Below are 22,894 nucleotides of genomic sequence, written 5' to 3' on the forward strand. Positions count from 1 at the left end.
CCACCCCCTTTTTTGAAAAGCTTCTTACGGGCCTGCCACATTTACCTATCTCTCCCTCACCCTCTCTTTGCCCCCCACTGCAATACCACTCCTCCACCCTCTTTATCTGCCCTGTTCCTTTCTTTCTCTGATCCCTTTTCTCTCCCTTCCCGTTCTCCTTTACTGTCCCACCCTCTGTGACCCATTTCCGCTCTGCCCCCCCCTTCTTCTCTATGCTCACTTCCCTCTTCTCTCTCCCCCCCCCCCCCCCCCCCCCCCCCCCCCCCTGCCTTTTCTCTCCCTCTCTTTGTCCCCTCTTCTCACAGGCTCTCTCACTCTGTCCACACCCCCTCCCTCTCTAGAGCCAGATCTCGGGGCTGATCTGGGCTGGTCCCTGTGGCTTATATTCTGCTCTCGCATGAGTCAGGAAGTGCTGAGTCTTGTGGTCACTTGACCATTCTGAGCCTCTCCCTCTCTATCTGCAGCCAGTCTGTGACCTTGTCTCATTGGGATCACACGGAATATTTGCCACCTCTGCCACTCAGACCCCTTTGCAGCAGCTGTCAAACAATGGATACCCTGCCCAAGGCTATACTGGGAGTCATCATCTTCTGCTCCATGTGGACTGGTGAGTTGGGGTGGGGACATGGAAGGCAGAGGAAGCGCGGAGTGAGAGAGGGTGGGAGAAGTGAGCGTGTGGGCAAGAGGGGCGAGCGGCAGAGACAGGGAGCGAGGACAATCAGCAGGATGAGACAGGGATTAGTGAGAGAGTGATAGCAAGAGGGAGTGGGAAAGAACACTGAGGAATGAATAATAGACTGAGGGACTGGTGCTCCTGAGGATGATTCAGAGGGGTGTAGTGATGGGGAGAGAGAACACAGAGGGTAAACGATATACACTGTGACCAGTGCTGTGGGTCAACCTCATCCCCAGCACAGTCCAGGCAAAGGTCCTTTCCCCCTTTTCAGCCACAACATTCTCCCAAGGGCTCTCACTGCATCTCAACCGGCTTTCTCACCCCATACCTCTGCCACTGCTGCTTCAGACTTATGTCATTTCTATGCTAACTGATTGAGGAAGTGAGGATGTGGTGGGTGGGGGGAAGGGGGGGGGGGAGGGGTTAGCACCTGGTGAGGTGATATTGTAGTGGGTCAAGGGGTGGTCAGCCCAAGAAGGCTGTGAGGGACCGTATCTCTCCCCTTTCTTAGAGTCTCCATTGTACAGAATAAGCTTTAAATGGGTGTATAGCAGGTGCAGTGAACTTTGAGGAGGACCTCTGACACCCACGGGTTGTGAGAGGAGGTCATAGAGAGAGAGAGGGGGAGAGGAGTCAGCAAAAGCAGGGTGAGGAGTGAGGGAGAGAGCGACAAGACTGAGATAAAAGGAAAATGAAAGAGAGGGTGAAGTTAGCTGGCAGGACAGAAAGAAGGGTGGTGGCAGCCAGAGGGATGGGGGGCAGTAAAGAAGGGGCGATGGGTGGGGGGAATGGTGATCTACCTCAATGCCATTGTCCGGCACTAACCCAACATCTTGTGATTCCAGCAATATCCAAAAATGTAAACTTTATCCAACTTTACACAAATTCTCCCATACATCTTATAGAGCATTTTTCAAGCTGGTGAGCTGGTGATAATAGTGACCATGTATTTTATGGTATTTATTAATTACTGCGTACTGTAAGCATTCCATTTGTAGAATTACGGGTAATGTTGGTGTGATTATTTGAGTGGCTGCCTCCTGCTTCTATCTGCTTGTGTTCATTCTTAGTTTCTTCCTTTTTGGTTACAGTGCCCTCCATAATGTTTGGGACAAAGACCCATCATTTATTTATTTGCCTCTGGATTCCACAATTTGAGATTTGTAATAGAAAAAAATCACATTGGTTAAAGTGCATATTTTAATAAAGGCAATTTTTATACATTTTGGTTTCACCATGTAGAAATTACAGCTGTGTTTATACATAGTTCCCCATTTCAGGGCACCATAATGTTTGGGACACAGCAATGTCATGTAAATGAAAGTAGTCATGTTTAGTATGTTGTTGCATATCCTTTACATGCAATGACTGCTTGAATTCCGGACATCATCAGTCCATGAATGTTCCCATCTACTGAATTTCCCACAGCCCACGGATATTCCATCTCTGCCCGCTGAAACCACTCACACAGTGCAAACACTCTCTCCCATCACAGACTCTCTCGGCCCATTGAATCTCTCTGAGCCCATCGACATTTCCCTCCATCACCGAATCTCCCCACACACAGAATCCCCTCTCCCACAGAAGCTCTTCCCCCGTCGCCGACCCTTCCCACCAACCGAATCCCCCTCTCACAGCACACGGATGCTCCCACAGACGCACGCTGAACTGCCCCATGCTGTATGCGGGGGATATTTACAGGACGCTTCCTGCCTTTTGCCCCGGAGCAGGAGGGTGTTCTGCCCTTTAAACTGATCGCTGCCCCCGTGATGCAGGGCACGGCCCGGTTCAGTCAGGTCGTGTGGCCCTGTGTTGATGACCCCATGTGCCGTGCCGATATCAGACTGTGCTCTAACCTCACTCTCTCCTCTCCAGGCTCCGCGGGAAGGATTGCCTACACGGTTCAGAAACTCTCCGCCTCGGGCAGTCCCTGTCAGTTGGAGCTGAGTTGCTCTATCGAGACGCAAACGCCGAAATTCCACTGGCACCGAGGTAGCACCAACATATCTGACGACAGCAGGCACCATGTGAAGTCCGGAGGCGCGCAGCTGACCGTCACACCTGACCCCAACAGCAACAGCGCCGTGTACAAATGCCTTTCGGAGGCAACCCGAGAGAACCTGTCCGTTGACGTGGCCCCAGCCTGTAACTTCATTGACGACTTTACGCAAAAAGGTGTCTGGACTTTTTGTTATGTCTCTTTCCCCCCGCCCCGACACAAATCTCACACAGTCGTCAAAGTGGAAAGGGACACACGTGCATATGCATTGAACCACTCACTCAATCACGCGGTCATTCACTAGATAGTCGTGTACATATGTGCAGTAATCTCACCCAACTAGTCTTGCTCCCAGTGAAACATACACTCATGTATTTACACAAACACAATCTCAAACAGGCACCTACCTCCCATGATTTAAATCTTTTTATTTGAATTTCACAGCAATTTGCATACATACAATGATAACAGACAGTGACAGTCAAGGCATAATTGTGCAACAGTATGTAAGCGACCCTCAAAGCCCTTACCCTTACCCACCTTCAACCCACCCGAATCAGGTCGGAACCAAACGGGGACAAACAACACTCACATACATACACATCCACACAAATATGGTAAGATAAACGAAACAAAAAGTACTGAAAAAAAAGGAGGTTACTAATAACAGTAAATAAGTAAGTAATTAAATAAATAAGTGGGGGGAGGGGAGGGGAGGGGAGGGGGATAAGGGGAGAGCAGCTGCAGTAGAGCAGAACAATGGTGGAAAGCTCTTCCGAGTCCGGGGACAAGTTGAGAGAGTTAACAAGTTCCAAGAAAGGGTTCCATATATCTAGGAATGTCTTGGTAGAGCCTTTGAGAGAGAACCTACGTTTTTCAAGCTTTAAATTGTAAAGCATCTCCTTAATCCAGCGGGTGTGTGTCGGGGGACAGGTGAGCCTCCAGTTAAGCAAGATCAGTCTCCGGGCTAACAAGGTTGTAAAAGCTAGAACCCGTTTCACGGCAACAGAGAGGTTGGTGTTGGGAGGGGTACCGAAAATGGCTGACAGTGGGTTTGGAGGAATAGTCTGGCCGTATGGAATACCTCCCATAATTAGTTGCAGATAGGAACATGAGAATTATGCACTTACACATAGTCTCACACAAACGCAGTCCTGTGCAGAGAAAATCACACACCATTGGCACAAACCGTCTCACGGTTAAACATATACGGTCACACATACCTGTAACACTGCACAGTAAAGTTATCTGCAAAGTTGGATGCCCAGCCTCTCACATACAGACACATGGTCTGTCATACATAGACATGCATACATATATATCGTTTCTGTCTCTCTCCCACACACACACACACACAGGCATAGAAATCAGATATGCAGCCACACACACACACACAGGTAAGATAAAAAGAGGTAATCAAATCAAAGAGGTACACCGCCTCACACACACAAATCAATACAACCTCATGAACATGCGCACACGCACACACACAGACACACACACACACACACACACAGATATCTGCACAATCATAGAATTGCATACACAGTCACAGACACGTGGATGAATAATCAAAGATACAGCCAGCTGCACCAAAAATCACATTCTCACCATCACACACAGATACTACCATCAGAATCTCTCTCTGACTCACAAAGTGAAATGTATGCACCGCACGAGGCTTAGTTACACAGAACGTTTGAGAAACATTGAGACAGGTACATGAATAGGGTAGATTTGGGGGGACATAAGCCAAAAACAGGCAGGTGAGAATAGTTTAGATGGGGTAAGTTGAGCTGAAGGACCTGTTTCCGCATGGTGTGACTATAAGACTAATTGCATTCATACATAGTTAAGCACACACAGACCATTACACATCTCACACATTTACTCGCAGATATGCATATGAACGGCCAAACATACACATGTTCAGGTGGCCCCATACAAACAGAAGGTTGTGCACACCTAATCACGACCATAAATCTCACTTACACTCACAGTTATACGGTTATCACGGGCACAAACACACCTTGAGTGTTTCAGACATGCAATGATAGACAGGTGTGAACAGTTAAAGAGCAGGATCATTAGTTCATGTCAGAGGAGCAGAATTAGGCCATTCGGCCCATCAAATCTACACCATTCATTCATGGCTGATATTGCATACACACCATACAGCGTGACACACAAATGGTCAAACACACATGGATGGTCACGTCTTCAAAACCAGACAGGACGCTATTTCTGTCTCACATGTAAATTAACACGGATTGTCATAGGTAATGACAATAATGCACATGATGCACAGTGATCATCAACTCTGTGCACGGAACGCCGGTGAGTATCCCGTTTCTTTCTGTTCACAGGCTCTTCGTGCATGTGCTCCCGAGTTAGGATGGCCGTGACAATCACCTTCGTGTGCCTGTGGTTCAGTGCCTTGGGATTCACCGCCTGCTTCTGCTGTGGACAGACCAGTTAAGTGGGGGTCTTCTTGGGTTAGGGCAGCATGGAGAGGGCAGGGACTGGATGATAAACCAGAGGTAACAGACACAAGAAACTGTAGATGCTGGAACCATGAGCACAACGCAAGTGCTGGAGGAACTCAAAAGACTAATCATCAGTGTGATGAAGGCTCCCGACCCCAAATGCCTGTTCATTCCCTCCCTGAATGGCAAAGTTCCTCCTGCACTTTGATTTTACTCAAATTGCCCGAAGCAGCTGAGAATTCTAAAGGGCCTGTCCCACTTGGGCGTCAATTGCGCGTCATTTACGCGACAGGCCGGTGGTGACTGTTGCACGAAAATCATCTAGCGGTACGGCAGTTGCGTGGGATACTCCGGGAGCTCCGGTTTCCTCTCACATTCCAAATAATTGTAGGTTTGAAGGTTAATTGGCTTTGGTAAAATTGTTTTAAAAAATGTCCCTCGTGTGTTAATGTCAGGGTAATCGCTGGTGGGTGCGGACGTGGTGGGCCTGTTTCCGCGCTGGATCCATAAAGTCTAAAAGTCCAATCTCTGGATTAAAAAAAACCCCATCACAGTGCGGGTTTCCAAACCCTGCCGCGCCACTGTGGGTCACTGATGCCCCTCCCGATAGGCAACTCCGGCCACATTGCCAGGGGTGTGGGTTTAACTACCACGGGCTTGATGGGGAAGAACAACAAATGTCAACACATCTGTTAACGGCCTGCGTGCTCGCCCACACTGGATCACAGAACGCCGAAGACCATAAACTTGCCCTTCCGCCCGTTCCCACCGGGCTAGCCCACAACACCGAGAAAACTGACGATGTGGACAAAAGTCCGTCGGCCCCTTGAATTTGTGACAGCCAAACACAAAGAGTGGTTCCCCTTCCCTGTGTCCAGCGCTGCACCTTAAACGCCCTCCCCCACCTCAACAATCCACCCATCTCCGGCCTCCTTAATGGCCATTCAGGGTCAAGTTGTGTCCGGGACACGGCCAGACGGGGAGCTGGCACACACGCCAGAATTAATAACAAGACCATACCTGTGCCCAATACTCTGCAAGAAATATTTTCTGACGAGTATCGGGCACAGGAATGGTCTTGTTATCAGGGAGTGGAGGAGATGGTGCAGCCAGGTGGGAGCGTGAGTGTCCACAGTACCAGTTGAAGCAGTATAGAAGACTGGAGGTTGTGCTTTCTCCGCCCATTTCTGCAGCTGATCTATATTTTGCTGTATCTCCAGACACCATTCCAACTGCAACTCTTCCAATGTTGGTGTCATCAGCAAAGTTACTCATGTGAATCGTGTGTGAATGGGAATGGGGTGGAGATGGGAACCAAGACTGGAGGTAAAAGGTGGATGACACAAAAAGACTGTGATGGTAGAATGTGATATGGAAATTGGGAGTGGAATGTAAAAAAGAAAGTGATGAGTGGATGGAGGTGGAGGAGAGGAAAGGGCCCATCTGACTGTACTGGATGAGTTTAGTAGGGGAGAAAGGTATGCATGAGGGCTAGGGGTTTGTTACCTAAAATTAGGGAATTCAATAGACAATAGACAATAGGTGCAGGTGTATGGCCATTCGGCCCTTCGAGCACCATTCCCTGTGATCATGGATTATCATCCACAATCAGTACCCCGTTCCTGCCTTCTCCACATATCCCTTGACTCCAATATCTTTAAGAGCTCTATCTAACTCTCACATGAAAGCATTCAGAGAATTGGCGTCCCACTCCCTTCTGAGGCAGAAAATTCCACTGATTCACAGCTCTGTGGGTGAATTTTTTTTCCTCATCTCCGTTCGAAATGGCCTACCCCTTATTCCTAAACTGTGGCTCCTGGTTCTGGACTGCCACAACACTGGGAACATGTTTCCTGCCTCTAGCGTGTCCAATCCCTTAATAATCTTATATGTTTCAGTAAGATTCCCTCTCATTCGTCTAAATTCCAGTGTATACAAGCCCAGTCGCTTCATTCCATCAGCATATGACAGCCCCGCCATCCCGGGATTTAACCTCGTGAACCTACGCTGCACTCCCTCAATAGCAAGAATGTTCTTCCACAAATTTATAGACAAACACTGCACACAATACTCCAGATGTGGTCTCACTAGGGCCCTGCAGAACTGCAGAATGATATGATATGCCATTTATTGTCACTATACATGTACAGTGAAACTGAAAGCTGCTCGTACTCAGTGCATACATACAATTTTACACAAAAAACAAGAACAGAAAAACAAAACAGAAGGGAGATGGGGGGGGGGAATAGGTGCACAAATTCTACGGCGCTACATACATATATACATATATACAGATGGAAGTCCGTGTTGGGCGGTGTAGTCAGTGCATGTGTGGATTTGAATTTATGGTAGATATAATTCTCGGGAAGCAGCTATTCCTGAGTCTGTTTGTCCTGGATTTGATGCACCTATAGCGCCTTCCAGAGGGCAGCAGGTCGAACAGTCCAAACGCAGGATGGGAGCTGTCTTTGGTGATCTTCTTTACCCTGCTAAGGCAGCGGGAGGTGTAGATGTCCATCAGGGAGGGGAGAGGGCAACCAATGATCCTCTGCGCTGTCCTGGTTACCCTCTGAAGCCTCTCCCTGTCTGCCATGGTGCAGCTGCCATACCATGCTGTAATGCAGTATGTCAGCAGGCTCTCGATGGACGAGCGGTAGAAGGTCAGCAGCAGGTTAGAGTCCAGGTTGTGCTTCCTGAGGACCCTCAGGAAGTGCAGCCGCTGCTGAGCCTTCTTGATGACCGCCGTCGTGTTGTCCGTCCAGGAGATGTCAGCAGCGATATGGACGCCGAGAAACCGGAAGGTGTTGACCCTCTCCACACACTCGCCGTTAATGTGTAGGGGGACTAAGTCGGTGCTGTGCCTCCTGAAGTCGACAATGAGCTCTTTTGTTTTCCTGGTGTTCAGAGCCAGATTGTTTTCTGAGCACCAGGTTGTCAACTTCAGGACTTCCTCTCTGTAGGCTGCCTCGTCTCCCTTTGAAATAAGTCCGACCACAGTAGTGTCGTCAGCAAATTTGACGATGCGGTTGTTGTTGTGGGCCGGACTACAGTCGTAGGTGTAGAGACAGTATAAGAGGGGGCTTAGCACACAGCCCTGTGGGGAACCGGTACTCAACCTGCGAGTGGAGGAGAGGTGGGGGCCGAGTCTCACAGTCTGGGGCCGGTTTGTGAGGAAATCCTTAATCCAGGCACATGTGACAGTGGGGAGGCCGAGAGTGACCAGTTTACCAATGAGGATGTCCGGGATGATTGTATTAAAGGCTGAACTAAAATCCACAAAGAGCATCCGGACGTAGCTCTGCCCCTGCTCCAGATGGCTCAGCACAGAGTGGAGAGCTACGGTGATGGCGTCTTCTGTGGATCTGTTTTGGCGATAAGCGAATTGGTGGGGGTCGGTCGAAGTCTGGTGGTAGATAGTCCTTGATGTGCTGGAGGACCAATCTCTCGAAGCACTTCGTGATTACCGGAGTGAGGGCAACAGGACGGTAGTCATTAAGGCTGGTGATGGGAGACTTCTTCAGCACAGGGACGATTGTGGCTGATTTTAGGCAGGACGGAATAACTGCCTGGGCCAGGGAGAGATTGAAAATTCTGGTGAAGATGGCAGTGAGCTGGTGGGCGCACGCTTTGAGCACCTTACCAGGGACTCCATCTGGGCCGGTAGCCTTCTTGGGGTTCACTGCCAGGAGCACCCGTCTGACATCGTGTTCCCCGAGAGTGAGTGGGGTAGTACAGGAGCCAGGTGAGGGTGGGAACACTCTCTTTGCTCCTATTTTGCTCTTAGCTCTGACACCTCTTTGCTCCTATACTCAACTCCTCTTGTTATGAAGGCCAATATACCGTTAGTATTCTGATGAACAAAGCCACCCAGATCCTGTTGTACTTCTCCTTTTCCGAACTTGACACCATTCAGATAATAATCTGCCTTCCTGTTCCTGCCACCAAAGTGGATAACCTCACATTTATCCACATTAAACTGCATCTGCCATGCACCTGCCCACTCACCCAACCGTCCAACCTGCATGCTCATAGCATCCTTCTCACAGTTCACACTGCCACGCAGCTTTGTGTCATCTGCAAATTAGCTAATGTTACTTGTAATCCCTTCATCTAAATCATTAATATATATTAGAAATAGCTGCGGTCCCAGCACCGAGCCTTGCGGTACCCCACTAGTCACTGCCTGCCATTCTGAGAGGGACCCGTTAATCCCTACTCTTTGTTTCCTGTCTGCCAAGCAATTTTCTCTCCATGTGCTCTAATTTTGCCCACTAATCTCCGATGTGGAACCTAATCAAAATCTTTCTGAAAGTCCAGGTACACTACATCCACTGGCTCTCCTTTGTCCATTTTCCTAGTTACATCTTCAAAAAATTCCAGAAGATTCGTCAAGCATGAATTCCCCTTCGTAAATCCATGCTGACTCAGACCGATCCTGTTACTGCTGTCCAAATGTGCCGTTATTTCATCTTTTATAATTGACTCCAGCATCTTTCCCACCACCAATGTCAGGCTAACTGGTCTATAATTCCTCGTTTTCTCTCTCGCTCCTTTCTTGCAAGGTGGGATAACATTAGCTACCCTCCAATCCACAGGAACTGATCCTGAATCTATAGATCATTATAAAATCATCACCAATGCGTCCACGAATTCTAGAGAATTATAGAGTGAGGTATGTGGGCCTTGGGGGAGTAGGGCAAGGAATGATGTAGACAGTGGCAGGGAGATCGTGGGAGGGAGGGCAGAGCGAGGTAGATGGGCAGTGTGTGAAGTCAGCATGATGCATCTGCAGTTTACATCAGTGGGTCCGTGCTGGATCTTTGTGTTAACTGCCCCTCTGTCTCTCCTGAACTAGGTCAGAAGAAAGCAGGGAAGAAAGGACACACCACTGCCAAAGGTAAGGGGATTTGCTGATCTCTCACTGCCATCAGCAACTCCTGGGTATTTTCAGAGGCTGATTTCTGGGAAGTTGGCGTTGCTGGAGCTGATGGGTACTCCGAACCATCCCTCTGGTGTTCAGAACCACTGCCAGCATCCCCCGTATGCTCTAGAGCCACCTCCTTTACTACTCTGTCCCCCCGGTATGCGTGTGGCCTCCCTCTGCCAGTGGAGGAGATTGAAGGCAGTCAGATCGTCAAGGTAATGGGAAGAGGAATTGAAGTAGCTAGCAACTGGGAACTCCCGGTGTCCCTGGTGGTCAAATGTTCAGTAAAAAGTGTCAATGCTCGCGGACTTTGTGCAAAAAGACAAACAAACAAACAACCAAACAAACCATAAACACAATCATAAACACACACATTCTTTTACATAATAAATATTGGAAGGAAAAACGTTCAGTATAGTTAGTCCCTGGTGAGAAAGGCATTTACAGTCCGAATGGCCTCTGGGAGGAAACTCCTTCTCAACCTCCGTTCTCACAGCATGGCAACGGAGGCGTTTGCCTGACCGTAGCAGCTGGAACAGTCCGTTGCATGGGTGGAAGGGGTCTCTCATGATTTTATTGGCTCTGGAGTTGCACCTCCTGATGTATAGTTCCTGCAGGGGGGCGAGTGAAGTTCCCATAGTGCATTCGGCCAAACGCACTACTCTCTGCAGAGCCTTCTTGTCCTGGGCAGAACAATTCCCAAACCAGATGGTAATATTCCCGGACAAGATGCTTTCCACCACCGCTGCGTAGAAGCACTGGAGGATCCTCGGAGACACTCTGAATTTCGTCAATTGCCTGAGGTGGTAAAGGCGCTGCCTTGCTTTACTCACGAGTGCTGAGGCATGTGATGTTCATGTCATATCCTCGGAGATGTGGACTCCCAGATATTTAAAACAGCTCACCCTATCCACAGGACCCCCATTTATCCTCAATGGAGTGTACGTCCTCGGATGGTGTGCCCTCCTAAAGTCCATGATCGCAAACTTAATGGTATGTGGGCCTTGGGGGAGTAGGGCAGAAAGCGATGTAGACAATGGCAAGGAGATTGTGGGAGGGAGGGCAGAGCGAGGTAGATGGGCAGTGTGTGAAGTCAGCATGATGCATCTGCAGTTTACATTAGTGGGTCTGTGCTCGATCTTTGTGTTAACTGCCCCTCTGCCTCTCCTGAACTAGGTCAGAAGAAAGCAGGGAAGAAAGGACACACCACTGCCAAAGGTAAGGGTATTTGCTGATCCCTCACTGCTATCAGCAACTCCTGGGTATTTTCAGAAGCTGATTTCTGGGAAGTTGGCATTGCTGGAGCCGGTGGGTACTTCGAACCATCCCTCTGGTGTTCAGAACCACTGCCAGCATCCCCCGTATGCTCTAGAGCCACCTCCTTTACTACTCTGTACCTCCAGTGTGCGTGTGGCCTCCCTCTGCCAGTGGAGGAGATTGAAGGCGGTCAGAAGACAATGGGAAGAGGAATTGAAGCTCGATCTTTGTGCTAACTGCTCCTCTGTCTCTCCTGAACTAGGTCAGAAGAAAGCAGGGAAGAAAGGACACACCACTGCCAAAGGTAAGGGTATTTGCTGATCTCTCACTGCCTTCAGCAACTCCTGGGTATTTTCAGAAGCTGATTTCTGGGAAGTTGGCGTTGCTGGAGCCGATGGGTACTCCGAATCATCCCTCTGGTGTTCAGAACCACTGCTAGCATCCCCCATGTGCTCAGGCAATGACCCTGCATCGTTGCAATACTGACATTCCCTTCAGAGCCCAGGCACGCAGGATGGCAGGAACTGCGGCCTCACACCTCCGGGCACCCGGCCTCTATTCTGACATCACGTTCAATCCTGACCGCCAAATCTGTCTGTGTGGAGTTTGCACTTTCTTCCTCTGAATATGTAAGTATCTCCCATGTGCTTGAATCTCCTCCTAGGTGTCAAAGACATGCAGAAACTTGCCTGCAGAATGGGGGGACGAAGAACAGACGAGCACTTTTTGTAACTTTGTCGGGCGCCTTTGTGGTGACGCTTTTGTGTACTTTGTTTGCAAAAACAAAGAATATCACTGTACCGAGGTAAACCTGACAATAAAGAATCATCATCATCAATTGGCCACTGTAAGTTTCCCCTTGTGTATACATGAGGGCCATGCAAATTGTGGGCCGATGTCACAGTAGGCTCCAGGAACTGTGGGGGAATGGATAGCTCAGCGACTGACCCAGACTCAACCCGCTGAATGAACTTGTTCTATAACATTCTATGTTCATCTAGTTTTGAACTTGTCCATCTCAAGGGGTTATCCATGAATAAACTTGTTTCAAACATGAGACAGTATAGGCAATGGAAATGTGGAGAAGCTACGATTGTGTAACTATCTGGCAAATGGGAAAATGTGAACATCCATTTTGAGAACATTTAAAAAAAAACACTATTCTCAATGAAGAAAGATTTCGGGCTCAGAAAGATCTGGGTGCCCAATTGCTGATTCACGAAAGGTTGGTATTTAAAAAATGAGGTATGGAATCACAATGTTATTGCAAAGAGAACCATACCTGCCCCAATTTGTATGTTTCCACAAGAATGTTTTTTTGCAGAGGATTCCAGGGAAATTTCCTCAAATTCCTGGGATGTGGAACTTTTGCTCAGTGGGATGACACTGAGTGGCGGGTTTGCTCCCAACACAGAGAAAGCAGTGACGATCGGGGCATGGTTGGTAACATCAGAAAAAGTGTGGACAGAGCAAATTTAAATATTCACAAGATCTTTCAGCTCATTAGGTCGACGCCAACTCTCCACCCCCCCTCCCCCTCATCTCCCACCGCTCCCTGATTGTTTTCTTGTCAATTTTTTCAAATTTTTTTTCAATTTAAAAACTTTATTGGCATGATAAAAATACATGGTTATATCGCCAAAGTATAAAAGATAACATCCATATTAAAAATGCATCAATATAAATACAAGTATACAGTGCATGGATAGATATGTCCCTGTACATAAACTTGCAATAGGCCTATAGCCCTTTATTGATTGTTACACATTCTTGGAGCTGTAAGCAGTACATCAGAATAGCAAGTTTAGCAATTCAATATTAATTTCTTAGTGTCAGTTAATCTTAATTAGTGAGTGCGTACATTTGTGCATGTTGGTTATTCACCATCTCTCAGGTTATGGCATGCTGTTACGTATTGTGCACCAAGATGTGCCGTATTTCCTTCACCAAGGATTATTCTTAGTTTTGATGTATCATCTAGTTCTTTAAAATTAGGGGTTGCCAGACTGAGTTTGTCAAAGTATGCTTTCCTTGTTTTGTCAATTTTTTTGCATTTTAGGCGGAAGTGCACCTCTGTTTCAACCTCATCTGGCAAACAATGGCCGCATATTCTGTTTTCTCTTGTTTGCCAGAATCTCTTCTTGTAATCTGTTCTCTCTCATGTGTCCTTCAATGGAGGAGACCGAGAGATGGTGCTGCCATAGGGAGAAGAGCGAAGAACGAGGGGAATGTGACCAAGTGGATCTTAATCTTCAATTATCACCTCCCTTTTACCCCCCACAGACAATGAGGAGACGCCTGGGCCCAGCTCGGCTAAAGGAGCCTCCAATACCAACCACCAGCCCCTAAGGAAAAAGAAAGTCAGGAACTACAGTATGATACCAACAGCCGCCGAGGCACATCCACAAGGTAGGCAGTCAGAGAAAGGCAGGTTCTTGGTTCTTGGTTCCTTGGTCCTCCAAAATATTCCAACTGGAATTTAAACTGGAGGTGGTGAAGGGAGGGATTAAGCCAGAAAGGGTTATTGGGAAGAAAGTGCTACTTTAAATTTAGTTGCATCTGGTTGGGTAACTATAGTTGGGTGGAGATTATTCCATGCTTTAATTGTGCGTGGGAAGAACGAATTGCTGTACACATCTGTCTTTGTAGCTGGGATCAGAAATTGGATCGAATGCCCTCGTCTGCTCCTAATTGGTTTGGGGTTGGTGTAGGTCTTGTGATCTATGTCTAGCTGACCATTTAACATTTTGTAAAAACAGGTCAAACGGTGAGCTTCACGTCTGTCTTGGAGAGGGTTCCACCCCAGAGAATTCAGACGTTTGGTGACACTCGCTTCTCTCTCATAGGTGTTAGTAACAAATCGAGCGGCCTGTCTTTGGACACGTTCGATGGATGAAATGTTTTTATCTGTGTATGGGTCCCAAGCTGCAACTGCGTAGTCCAAATGAGGTCTAACGAGGGTGAAATACAGCTTCTCCTTGACAGAAGCTGAACAATGATGAAAGTTGCGCCTCAGGAAGTTTAGGACACCTGTTGCTTTCACTGTTGCATGATGAGTCTGACCATTCCAACGCAGATCATTCTGCAATTTGATGCCAAGATACTTGGTTTGTTTGGATTCTTCAAGGATGACACCAAGTATGTTGTAAGATGGATCTTAACCAGGTTCTGGTAGAGAGAGGGACAACAAGCAAAACAAAAAGGCAGATGGAGAGAGAAATTTAAATTGAGAAAGAGGTGTTGAGGGAGATAAATCAATGTGGAGAAGAGAGATGTGGAGATAGAGGTAGATGTACGTGTAGCAAAAGTAATGCTACGGTGGTTATGGGAGATTTTATGGGAGAGAGTGATGGAGAGAGAGAGAAATAGGGGTGGTGTGAGAGAGAGAGAGGAGGGGCAGGGGGAGGGAGAGAGAAGGAAGGTGAGAGAGAGAGAGAGAGAAGAGAGAAGAGAGAGAGAGAGAGAGAGAGAGGGGAGAGAGATATAGATGGGGAGAGATAGTTAGTGAGTGGGAGAGTGGGAGATAGTGGGAGAGAGAGAGAAAAAGTGAAAGGAGAGAAAGAGAGTGAAAGGGGGTGAAAGAGGGAGAGAGGGTGAGGGGGAGAGAGAGATGCGGAGAGATGGGGAGAGAGAGGGGAGCAATGAGAGAAAAGGGGAAGAGGGGAGAGAGAGAGATTTGAGGGGAGAGTGAGGGGGGGGAGAGAGAGAGAGAGAGCAAGGAGAGAGATATATACAGTATATATATACAGTGAAAGAGAGGGGGAGAGGGAGAGATGGTGGGAGAGAGAGGGGGGAGATGGGGAGAGAGAGGGAGGAAAGAGAGTGACAGAGAGAGAGGGGGAGAGAGGCAGAGAGAGGGGAAGAGGGGGGAGGGACAGAGAGAGAGAGAGAGATTGGAAATGTTTAACAGAGTGATAGATGTCGTGCAAGATACAGACATGAGGTAGAGCCAGGCACAGAGTAAGATGTGCAAGGGGGAGAGGTGCGAACTGCTGTGATTTGCACAAGCAGGTTTCATCTGAATGTTCCTCAGAGGTGGGGTGAGGGCTTAAGGGCTGGAGGAGTGATAGAAATCAGGAAAGAGACCGGAGGGGGTACAGAGATAGGGAGGGTGTAGGGATTGAAGGGTGTTACAGGGAAGATTGTACAAGTACATTGTAAATCTCAGCAAAAGTACCAGTGAGGCAGATAGGCTCTGGGAGTAGGGTGCACCATCCACAGTTCACAAATGAGTTTCAGGATGACATCCAACTGAAAGTAAGGGTGAACAGTACTTGCAGATGAGTGGAGGCCAGAGAACTTGTGAATTTTAAACTAGCAAAGGATGACAAACAAAAATTAGTTACTGTAAGAAGATCGATTGAAGACTTTGTGGCAAAGTTTGCAGATGATATGAAAATAGATGGAGAGGCAAGCAATGTAGCGAAGGTAGGGACTCTGCAGAAGGACTTCGACAAGTTGGAAGAGCGGGCAGAGAGGTGCGATCTTGGACTGTAGTGCAGCAAAGTGTGGAGTCATTCATGTTGCTAGTAGGCATAAAGGTGTAGGCTATTTTCTAAATGGGGTGAGAATCCAGAAATCAGAGGTGTAAAGGGACTTGGGAATGCAGGTGCAGGATTCCCAAATAGTTAATCTGCAAGTCAAAATCAGTAGTAAAGAAAGCAAACATAATGCTAGCATTTACTTCAAGAGGGCTTATATACAAAAACAGGGGTATAATGTTGAGGCTCTGAAAACGGCTGGTAAGGCCACATTTGGAGTATTGTGAGCAATTTCGAGCACCATATCTGAGGAAGGACATCTGGCTCTGAAGAAGGTCCAGACGAAGTTTACAGGAATTATCCCAGGAATGAGTAGGTTAACATATGATGAATGTTGGGCGGCAGTGGGCCTGTACTCGCTGGAGTTTAGAAGAATGAGGGGGGACCTCATTGAAATGTACAGAATAGTGAAAGGCTTAGATAGAGTGGATGTGGAGAGGATGTTTCCACTAGTGGTCATAGCCTCAGAATTAAAGGAGGTTCTTGGTTCTTGGTTTCTTGGTCCTTCAAAATATTCCAAATGGAATTTAAACTGAAGGTGGTGGAGGGAGGACTTAAGTCAGAAAGGGTTATTGGGAAGAAAGAGCTACTTTAAATTTAGTTGCATCTGGTTGGTTCTTTCAGGAAGGAGATTAGGAGAAATGTCTTTAGTCAGAGGGTGGTGAATCTGTGGAATTCTCTGCCACAGAAGGCTGTGGAGGCCATCAGTGAATATTTTCAAGGAAGAGATAGATAGATTCTTGATTAGTACAGTTGTCAGAGTTTATGAGGAGAAGGCAGCAGAATGAGGTTAGGAGGGAGATCAGCCATGATTGCTTTGCCGAGTAGACTAAATGGGCCAAATGGCCTAATTCTACTATCCCTTATGACTTTATGAGTATGAGAGGAAATAATATAAAGACCTACAAGTATATGATAGGAGAGAAACTGAAATGAGGAGATGGGATGGAGGGAGGCTCGCTGGATCACTCCACACAGAACAGTGGGAACAGGACGGGCTCCAAGCCTCCTGTTACACTGTAAACTGTTTGTGTTCAGTGATCCCTCACACAAAAGGACACAAAGTGCTGGAGCAGCATCTCTGGAGAAAAATGGATACATGACATTTCAGGTCGAGACCTTTCATCAGACTCCGACCCGCAACGGCACTTGTCCATGTTCTCCACAGAGATGCTGTTTGACCTGCTCAGCTATTCCCGCACTTTATGTCCAGCATTTGCAGTTCTTTGTTTCTACTTCCCCATTTGCTGACATCATTGCCTCTGTCCCCAGATTCAACGTATCAGGCCCTGGGCAAGGACAAAGAAGAAGACTACAGTGCGATCAGGCCACAGGCATCTGTTGGGAAGCCCGTGGTGACATTCTCTGGACTGAACAAAGAGGTCACTGTCGAGTTCTTTCTGCCAGGTGGAGCCAAAGGCCAGGAGTGAGGCAGTCAGCAGCTCACTTACAAGGCCACACATTCTCTGTATAAAGCACCTCCCAGAGCTGTCACAGCCCTCCCCGGCGCACCGAGATGCCTTCCAGAAATCCCTCAGCGAACACTGGCCTCACCACCGCACCTCTGTAACCTTGGGCATGCAGCTGGCCAGCTAATGTGCCACTGGGCTGCAGACTTGCCACTGGGCTGCAGACCTGCCACAGGGCCTACTTACTGCCAGTTTACCATTCACCCATAACCTCCACAATCTCAGTTGTTTCCAACAAGCTTGACTTCCTCACAAATATCCCAATATCCCAATAGCACAGATATTCCTTCTTCCAGGTTGGCTAATTCCCAGCAATTTATAGCATTTGCATTCCACTGCTTCAAATCAAATCCGGTGCAATCCTTCAACATCGTACCGCTCCCTATCATCCCTCCTCCCTGTCCCTGTAACTTCTACCAATCCCCGACACCCAGCCAGCCCTCCAGAGCTTACACCACTCCCTGTTCCTGTAACCCCCTCCATGCCTCTACACCCTTCCTTGTCCATGTAAACCGCTCCAGCCTCTACACCCCTCTCTTTCTCTGTATCTCCCTCCAGGTTCTGCACCCCTCCCTATCAGCCTCCAGCCTTAACAACCCACTGATATTTCTGCTCCACTTAATGTATATTCACACCACCAGCAGTTCTTCCGGCTTCCAGATACCCCAACTCTGGAATTTCCACCCCCCTCAAGGTCCTATTCGCTCATTTTCTATGTCCCCCACTCACCCTCTCCGTTCCACCTCCCCCGTCCCCTTCTCCAGAGTTGAAGCTCCCATACTATTACACTTTGGGCACCTCACTGATTGCTGAGCTATTAACATGCCAATTTTGCAAAGTATCCTCTGCCATTTGTGGCAATGTGTGTGGCTGTTTATTGAATAACAATAAGTATGCGATTTAAAATGTTTCAAAATTCTTGCTTGTAACTGAGCATTTCTTCACGTCAACTGTACCCCTTGGTGGGGGAGGGGGGGGTAGGTTGACATGGATGGTGGAGGGGAACGGGGTGGGAGAGGGTACCAAAGGTATCAAAGGTATTTTATTGGTCACATTCACATACACCGAGGTGTAGTGAAGTGAAATGCTTCTTGCCATTTTGCAGCACATAAAGAAGGAATACAGACATAACATTAATAAGAGTTTTAAACATAAAGAACATCCCCCCACAATGGTTCCCATTATGAGGGAAGGCACAAAGTCCAGTCCCCAACCCCAGTTCACCCATAGTCGGGCCCATTGAGGCCTCCACAGTTGCCTCTATGGAGGCCCGATGTTCCAGGCCGTTCTCGCCGGGTGATGTTGCTCCGGCGTCGGGAGAGTCCTCTCAGCGGCTTGGGAACCCTGGAATGGCCACTTCCGTACTGGAGGCCACGGCTTCCAAAGCCAACAAGGCCGCGCCGGTTGGAGCTCCACAACTGGCGATCTCATCTAGAGATCCCAGGCTCCCGGTGTAAAGTCAGCGCCGCCGCCCACAGCTGATCGCTCCGCAGTCCCGCAGCTCCGTGATGTTTTACTCAGCGATTGTCAGCTCACCGGAGCTCCAGCGCGGCGCCCCGGGCAAGGCATCGCCCACTCCGCTCCGCGATAGCGCTCCAGCGCTGTGCCGCCACCGAAGCCGAGGTTCTGGGCGGTCCCCGACAGGAAACGCCGCTCCAGGCCCGCTGGTAGGCCGCGAGGACGGGTCGAAGCTGCAGCCCAGAGAAAAGCTGCCTCTCCGACCAGGTAGGGACCCTGAAAGGTAGTTTCCCCTCCCCCCCTCACCCCACACATAAAAAAGTCTGGGGGAGTATTGGAGGTTGAGTAAGTAAATTGAGAATAGGACTGAGGATAGAATGGGGGTAAAATAGGTAGGCAGAGAGGAAGGGGGAGGGCCAGGAGAGGAGAGGGTAGGAGGGGGGATTGGATGAGGGAGAGTTACAGGGAGGGGTGGGTGAGGGAGAGTTGGAAGTCAAGTCAAGTCACGTCAAGTCACTTTTATTTCTAAAGCACATTTAAAAAACAACTCTTGTTGGCCAAAGTGCTTTACATTGGTGGAGGTACTAACGTTATACAACATTGGTTCATAGATTAAGTACATACATAAATACATACATATAGCCCTCCCTCAGAGGACGTCAAGAAAGGCTTGAGAGTAAAGATGAGTTTTAAGTCTCAACTTAAAGGAGTCGATGGAGGGGGCAGTTCTGATGGGAAGAGGGATGCTGTTCCACAGTCTAGGAGCTGCAACCGCAAAGGCACGGTCGCCCCAGAGCTTATGCCTAGACCGCGGGATGTTCAGTAACCCCAAGTCGGCCGATCTGAGGGACCTGGAGGTGGTGTGATGGGTAAGCAGACTTTTAATGTAGGAGGGGGCAAGCCCGTTAAGGGCTTTGTAGACATAAAGAAGGATCTTGAAATTTATACGGAACCGCACAGGGAGCCAGTGGAGAGAGGCCAGAATCGGGGTGATGTGGTCCCTTTTTCGGGTGCCCGTCAGGAGTCTCGCTGCGGCGTTTTGGACCAGTTGCAGGCGGGACAGGGAAGATTGGCTGATGCCAGTGTAAAGAGAGTTGCAGTAATCGAGGCAGGAGGAGATAAATGTGTGGATGATCTTTTCGAGGCCATCAAACTGGAGGAATTGTTTTATTTTAGCTATCGTCCGAAGCTGGAAGAAGCTAGCTTTTACCACGGCATTGACTTGTTTGTCAAATTTCAATGCTGATGGGGTGGGAGGGATGGTTGTAGGGAATGGAGATGGGAGGAGTGGGTTGGGTGATGGAGGTGTAGATGAGGGACTGGCTGGAGGTGGTGGGGTGGGGTGAGAGGGTGGGTAGGGTGGAGGGAGGTAAAGTGTGAAGGGTAATGCGTGGGTGGGTGTGTGAGGTGGGGTGTGGAGGGGAAGGGCGAGGTAGGATGTGAAAGGGATGGTCAAAGGGGTGGGGGAGCGAGATGTGGGACGGGTGAGGGGGGGAGGGAAGATGTGGAGGAGGTTGGGCGAAGCAGTGGGTGGGTGTGGGGGAGAGGGGGATGTGGTGCGGGTTGGGTGAGGCAGGGGTGAGAGGGGATGGGGAGGGGCAGGGGGCAGTGTGTCGCACCGACAGAGATAAAACCTGAGCACTCCTGGGTTTTACTCTGCAGCCCTTCTTGATGAAAAGCACAACATTTTGTTTAGTTTGATTTAGAGATACAACATGGAAACAGGCCCTTCGGCCCACTGAGTACATGCCGACCATCGATCAATAGTTCACGTTTGATCTATGTTATCCCACTTTCTCATCCACTCCCTATACACTGGGGGCAATTTACAGAGGCCAATTAACCTAAACCCTGAAAGGTATGGCCATTCGGCCCTTCGAGCACCATTCCCTGTGATCATGGCTTATCATCCACAATCAGTACCCCGTTCCTGCCTTCTCCACATATCCCTTGACTCCAATATCTTTAAGAGCTCTATCTAACTCTCACATGAAAGCATTCAGAGAATTGGCGTCCCACTCCCTTCTGAGGCAGAAAATTCCACTGATTCTGTGGGTGAATTTTTTTTCCTCATTCTAAATGGCCTACCCCTTATTCCTAAACTGTGGCTCCTGGTTCTGGACTGCCCCAACACTGGGAACATGTTTCCTGCCTCTAGCGTGTCCAATCCCTTAATAATCTTATATGTTTCAGTAAGATTCCCTCTCATTCGTCTAAATTCCAGTGTATACAAGCCCAGTCGCTCCATTACATCAGTATATGACAGCCCCGCAATACCGGGAATTAACCTTGTGAACATATGCTGCACTGCCTCAATAGCAAGAATGTTCTTCCACAAATTTGTAGACAAACACTGCACACAATACTCCAGATGTGGTCTCACTAGGGCCCTGCAGAACTGCAGAAGGACCTCTTTGCTCCTATACTCAACTCCTCTTGTTATGAAGGCCAATATACCGTTAGTATTCTGATGAACAAGGCCACCCAGATCCTGTTGTACTTCTTCTTTTCCGAACTTGACACCATTCAGATAATAATCTGCCTTCCTGTTCCTGCCACCAAAGTGGATAACCTAATATTTATCCACATTAAACTGCATCTGCCATGCACCTACCCACTCACCCAACCTGTCCAAGTCACCCTGCATGCTCATAGCATCTTTCTCACAGTTCACACTGCCACGCAGCTTTGTGTCATCTGCAAATTAGCTAATGTTACTTGTAATCCCTTCATCTAAATCATTAATATATATTAGAAATAGCTGCGGTCCCAGCACCGAGCCTTGCGGTACCCCACTAGTCACTGCCTGCCATTCTGAGAGGGACCCGTTAATCCCTACTCTTTGTTTCCTGTCTGCCAACCAATTTTCTCTCCATGTCAGGACCCTACCCCCTATACCATGTGCTCTAATTTTGCCCACTAATCTCCGATGTGGAACCTAATCAAAATCTTTCTGAAAGTCCAGGTACACTACATCCACTGGCTCTCCTTTGTCCATTTTCCTAGTTACACCTTCAAAAAATTCCAGAAGATTCGTCAAGCATGAATTCCCCTTCGTAAATCCATGCTGACTCAGACCGATCCTGTTACTGCTGTCCAAATGTGCCGTTATTTCATCTTTTATAATTGACTCCAGCATCTTTCCCACCACCAATGTCAGGCTAACTGGTCTATAATTCCTCGTTTTCTCTCTCGCTCCTTTCTTGCAAGGTGGGATAACATTAGCTACCCTCCAATCCACAGGAACTGATCCTGAATCTATAGATCATTATAAAATCATCACCAATGCGTCCACGAATTCTAGAGAATTGTAGAGTGAGGTATGTGGGCCTTGGGGAGTAGGGCAAGGAGTGATGTAGACAGTGGCAGGGAGATCATGGGAGGGAGGGCAGAGCAAGGTAGATGGGCAATGTGTGAAGTCAGCATGATGCATCTGCAGTTTACATCAGTGGGTCCAGGCTGGATCTTTGTGTTAACTGCCCCTCTGTCTCTCCTGAACTAGCTCAGAAGAAAGCAGGGAAGAAAGGACACACCACTGCCAAAGGTAAGGGGATTTGCTGATCTCTCACTGTTGTAACTGTCAGTCTATATATAAGCTCCCTGAACTCATCGATTAGATCCTAGCCTGGAACTCTCTCCCTGAGATCTGTCATTTAGATGTCAATTTGGTAATTCTGCGATTCGATCCCAGCCTGGAACTCGCTGCCAAGTGTCTGATATTGTATAAACCCCCTGAATCCATCAATGAGATTGCAGCGTGTAACTCACTCCTGGGTCGGCGTGATTGTAGATATGTTCCCCCCTGAACTACTGCATTATCTCCCAAACTGTAACTTGCTCCAGGGCAGTTATTATTCATTTTATACCCCCCCCCCCACCCTCCCCACCCTCCCCCCCTCCCCCCCACCCTCCCCCCCTCCCCTTCTCCCGATCAGCTCGATTAGTTCCCAGCCTGGACCTGGACTCAGGGTGGTGAGATTGTGTGTGTGTGTGTGTGTGTGTGTGTGTGTGTGTGTGTGTGTGTGTGTGTGTGTGTGTGTGTGTGTGTGTGTGTGTGTGTGTGTGTGTGCACCCCCGGGATGAT

The 22,894-nt window shown here is 48.4% G+C and overlaps 1 protein-coding gene across 1 annotated transcript; it reads left to right on the forward strand.

The window, feature by feature from the left end:
• Positions 1 to 312: 312 nt before the first annotated feature.
• On the forward strand, positions 313 to 18,264 carry LOC129708738 (uncharacterized). Its single transcript, XM_055654694.1, has 8 exons — positions 313 to 607; positions 2,552 to 2,851; positions 5,042 to 5,149; positions 10,017 to 10,058; positions 11,262 to 11,303; positions 11,605 to 11,646; positions 13,626 to 13,751; positions 17,156 to 18,264. The coding sequence occupies exons 1-8, from the start codon at positions 550 to 552 to the stop codon at positions 17,311 to 17,313; spliced, it is 876 nt and encodes a 291-aa protein (XP_055510669.1). The 5' UTR covers positions 313 to 549; the 3' UTR covers positions 17,314 to 18,264.
• Positions 18,265 to 22,894: the final 4,630 nt, after the last annotated feature.

Source organism: Leucoraja erinacea, chromosome 24, assembly GCF_028641065.1.
Source record: "Leucoraja erinacea ecotype New England chromosome 24, Leri_hhj_1, whole genome shotgun sequence".
In the NCBI taxonomy this organism is placed as follows: Eukaryota; Metazoa; Chordata; class Chondrichthyes; order Rajiformes; family Rajidae; genus Leucoraja; species Leucoraja erinaceus.

Excerpts from the sequence above, each read along its gene's own strand:
- LOC129708738 (XM_055654694.1), top strand. The coding sequence starts at position 550 with ATGGATACCCTGCCCAAGGCTATACTGGGAGTCATCATCTTCTGCTCC. Across the intron at positions 5,150-10,016 it reads CTTCTGCTGTGGACAGACCA|GTCAGAAGAAAGCAGGGAAG; the intron begins GTTAAGTGGGGG and ends CTCCTGAACTAG. Across the intron at positions 10,059-11,261 it reads AGGACACACCACTGCCAAAG|GTCAGAAGAAAGCAGGGAAG; the intron begins GTAAGGGGATTT and ends CTCCTGAACTAG.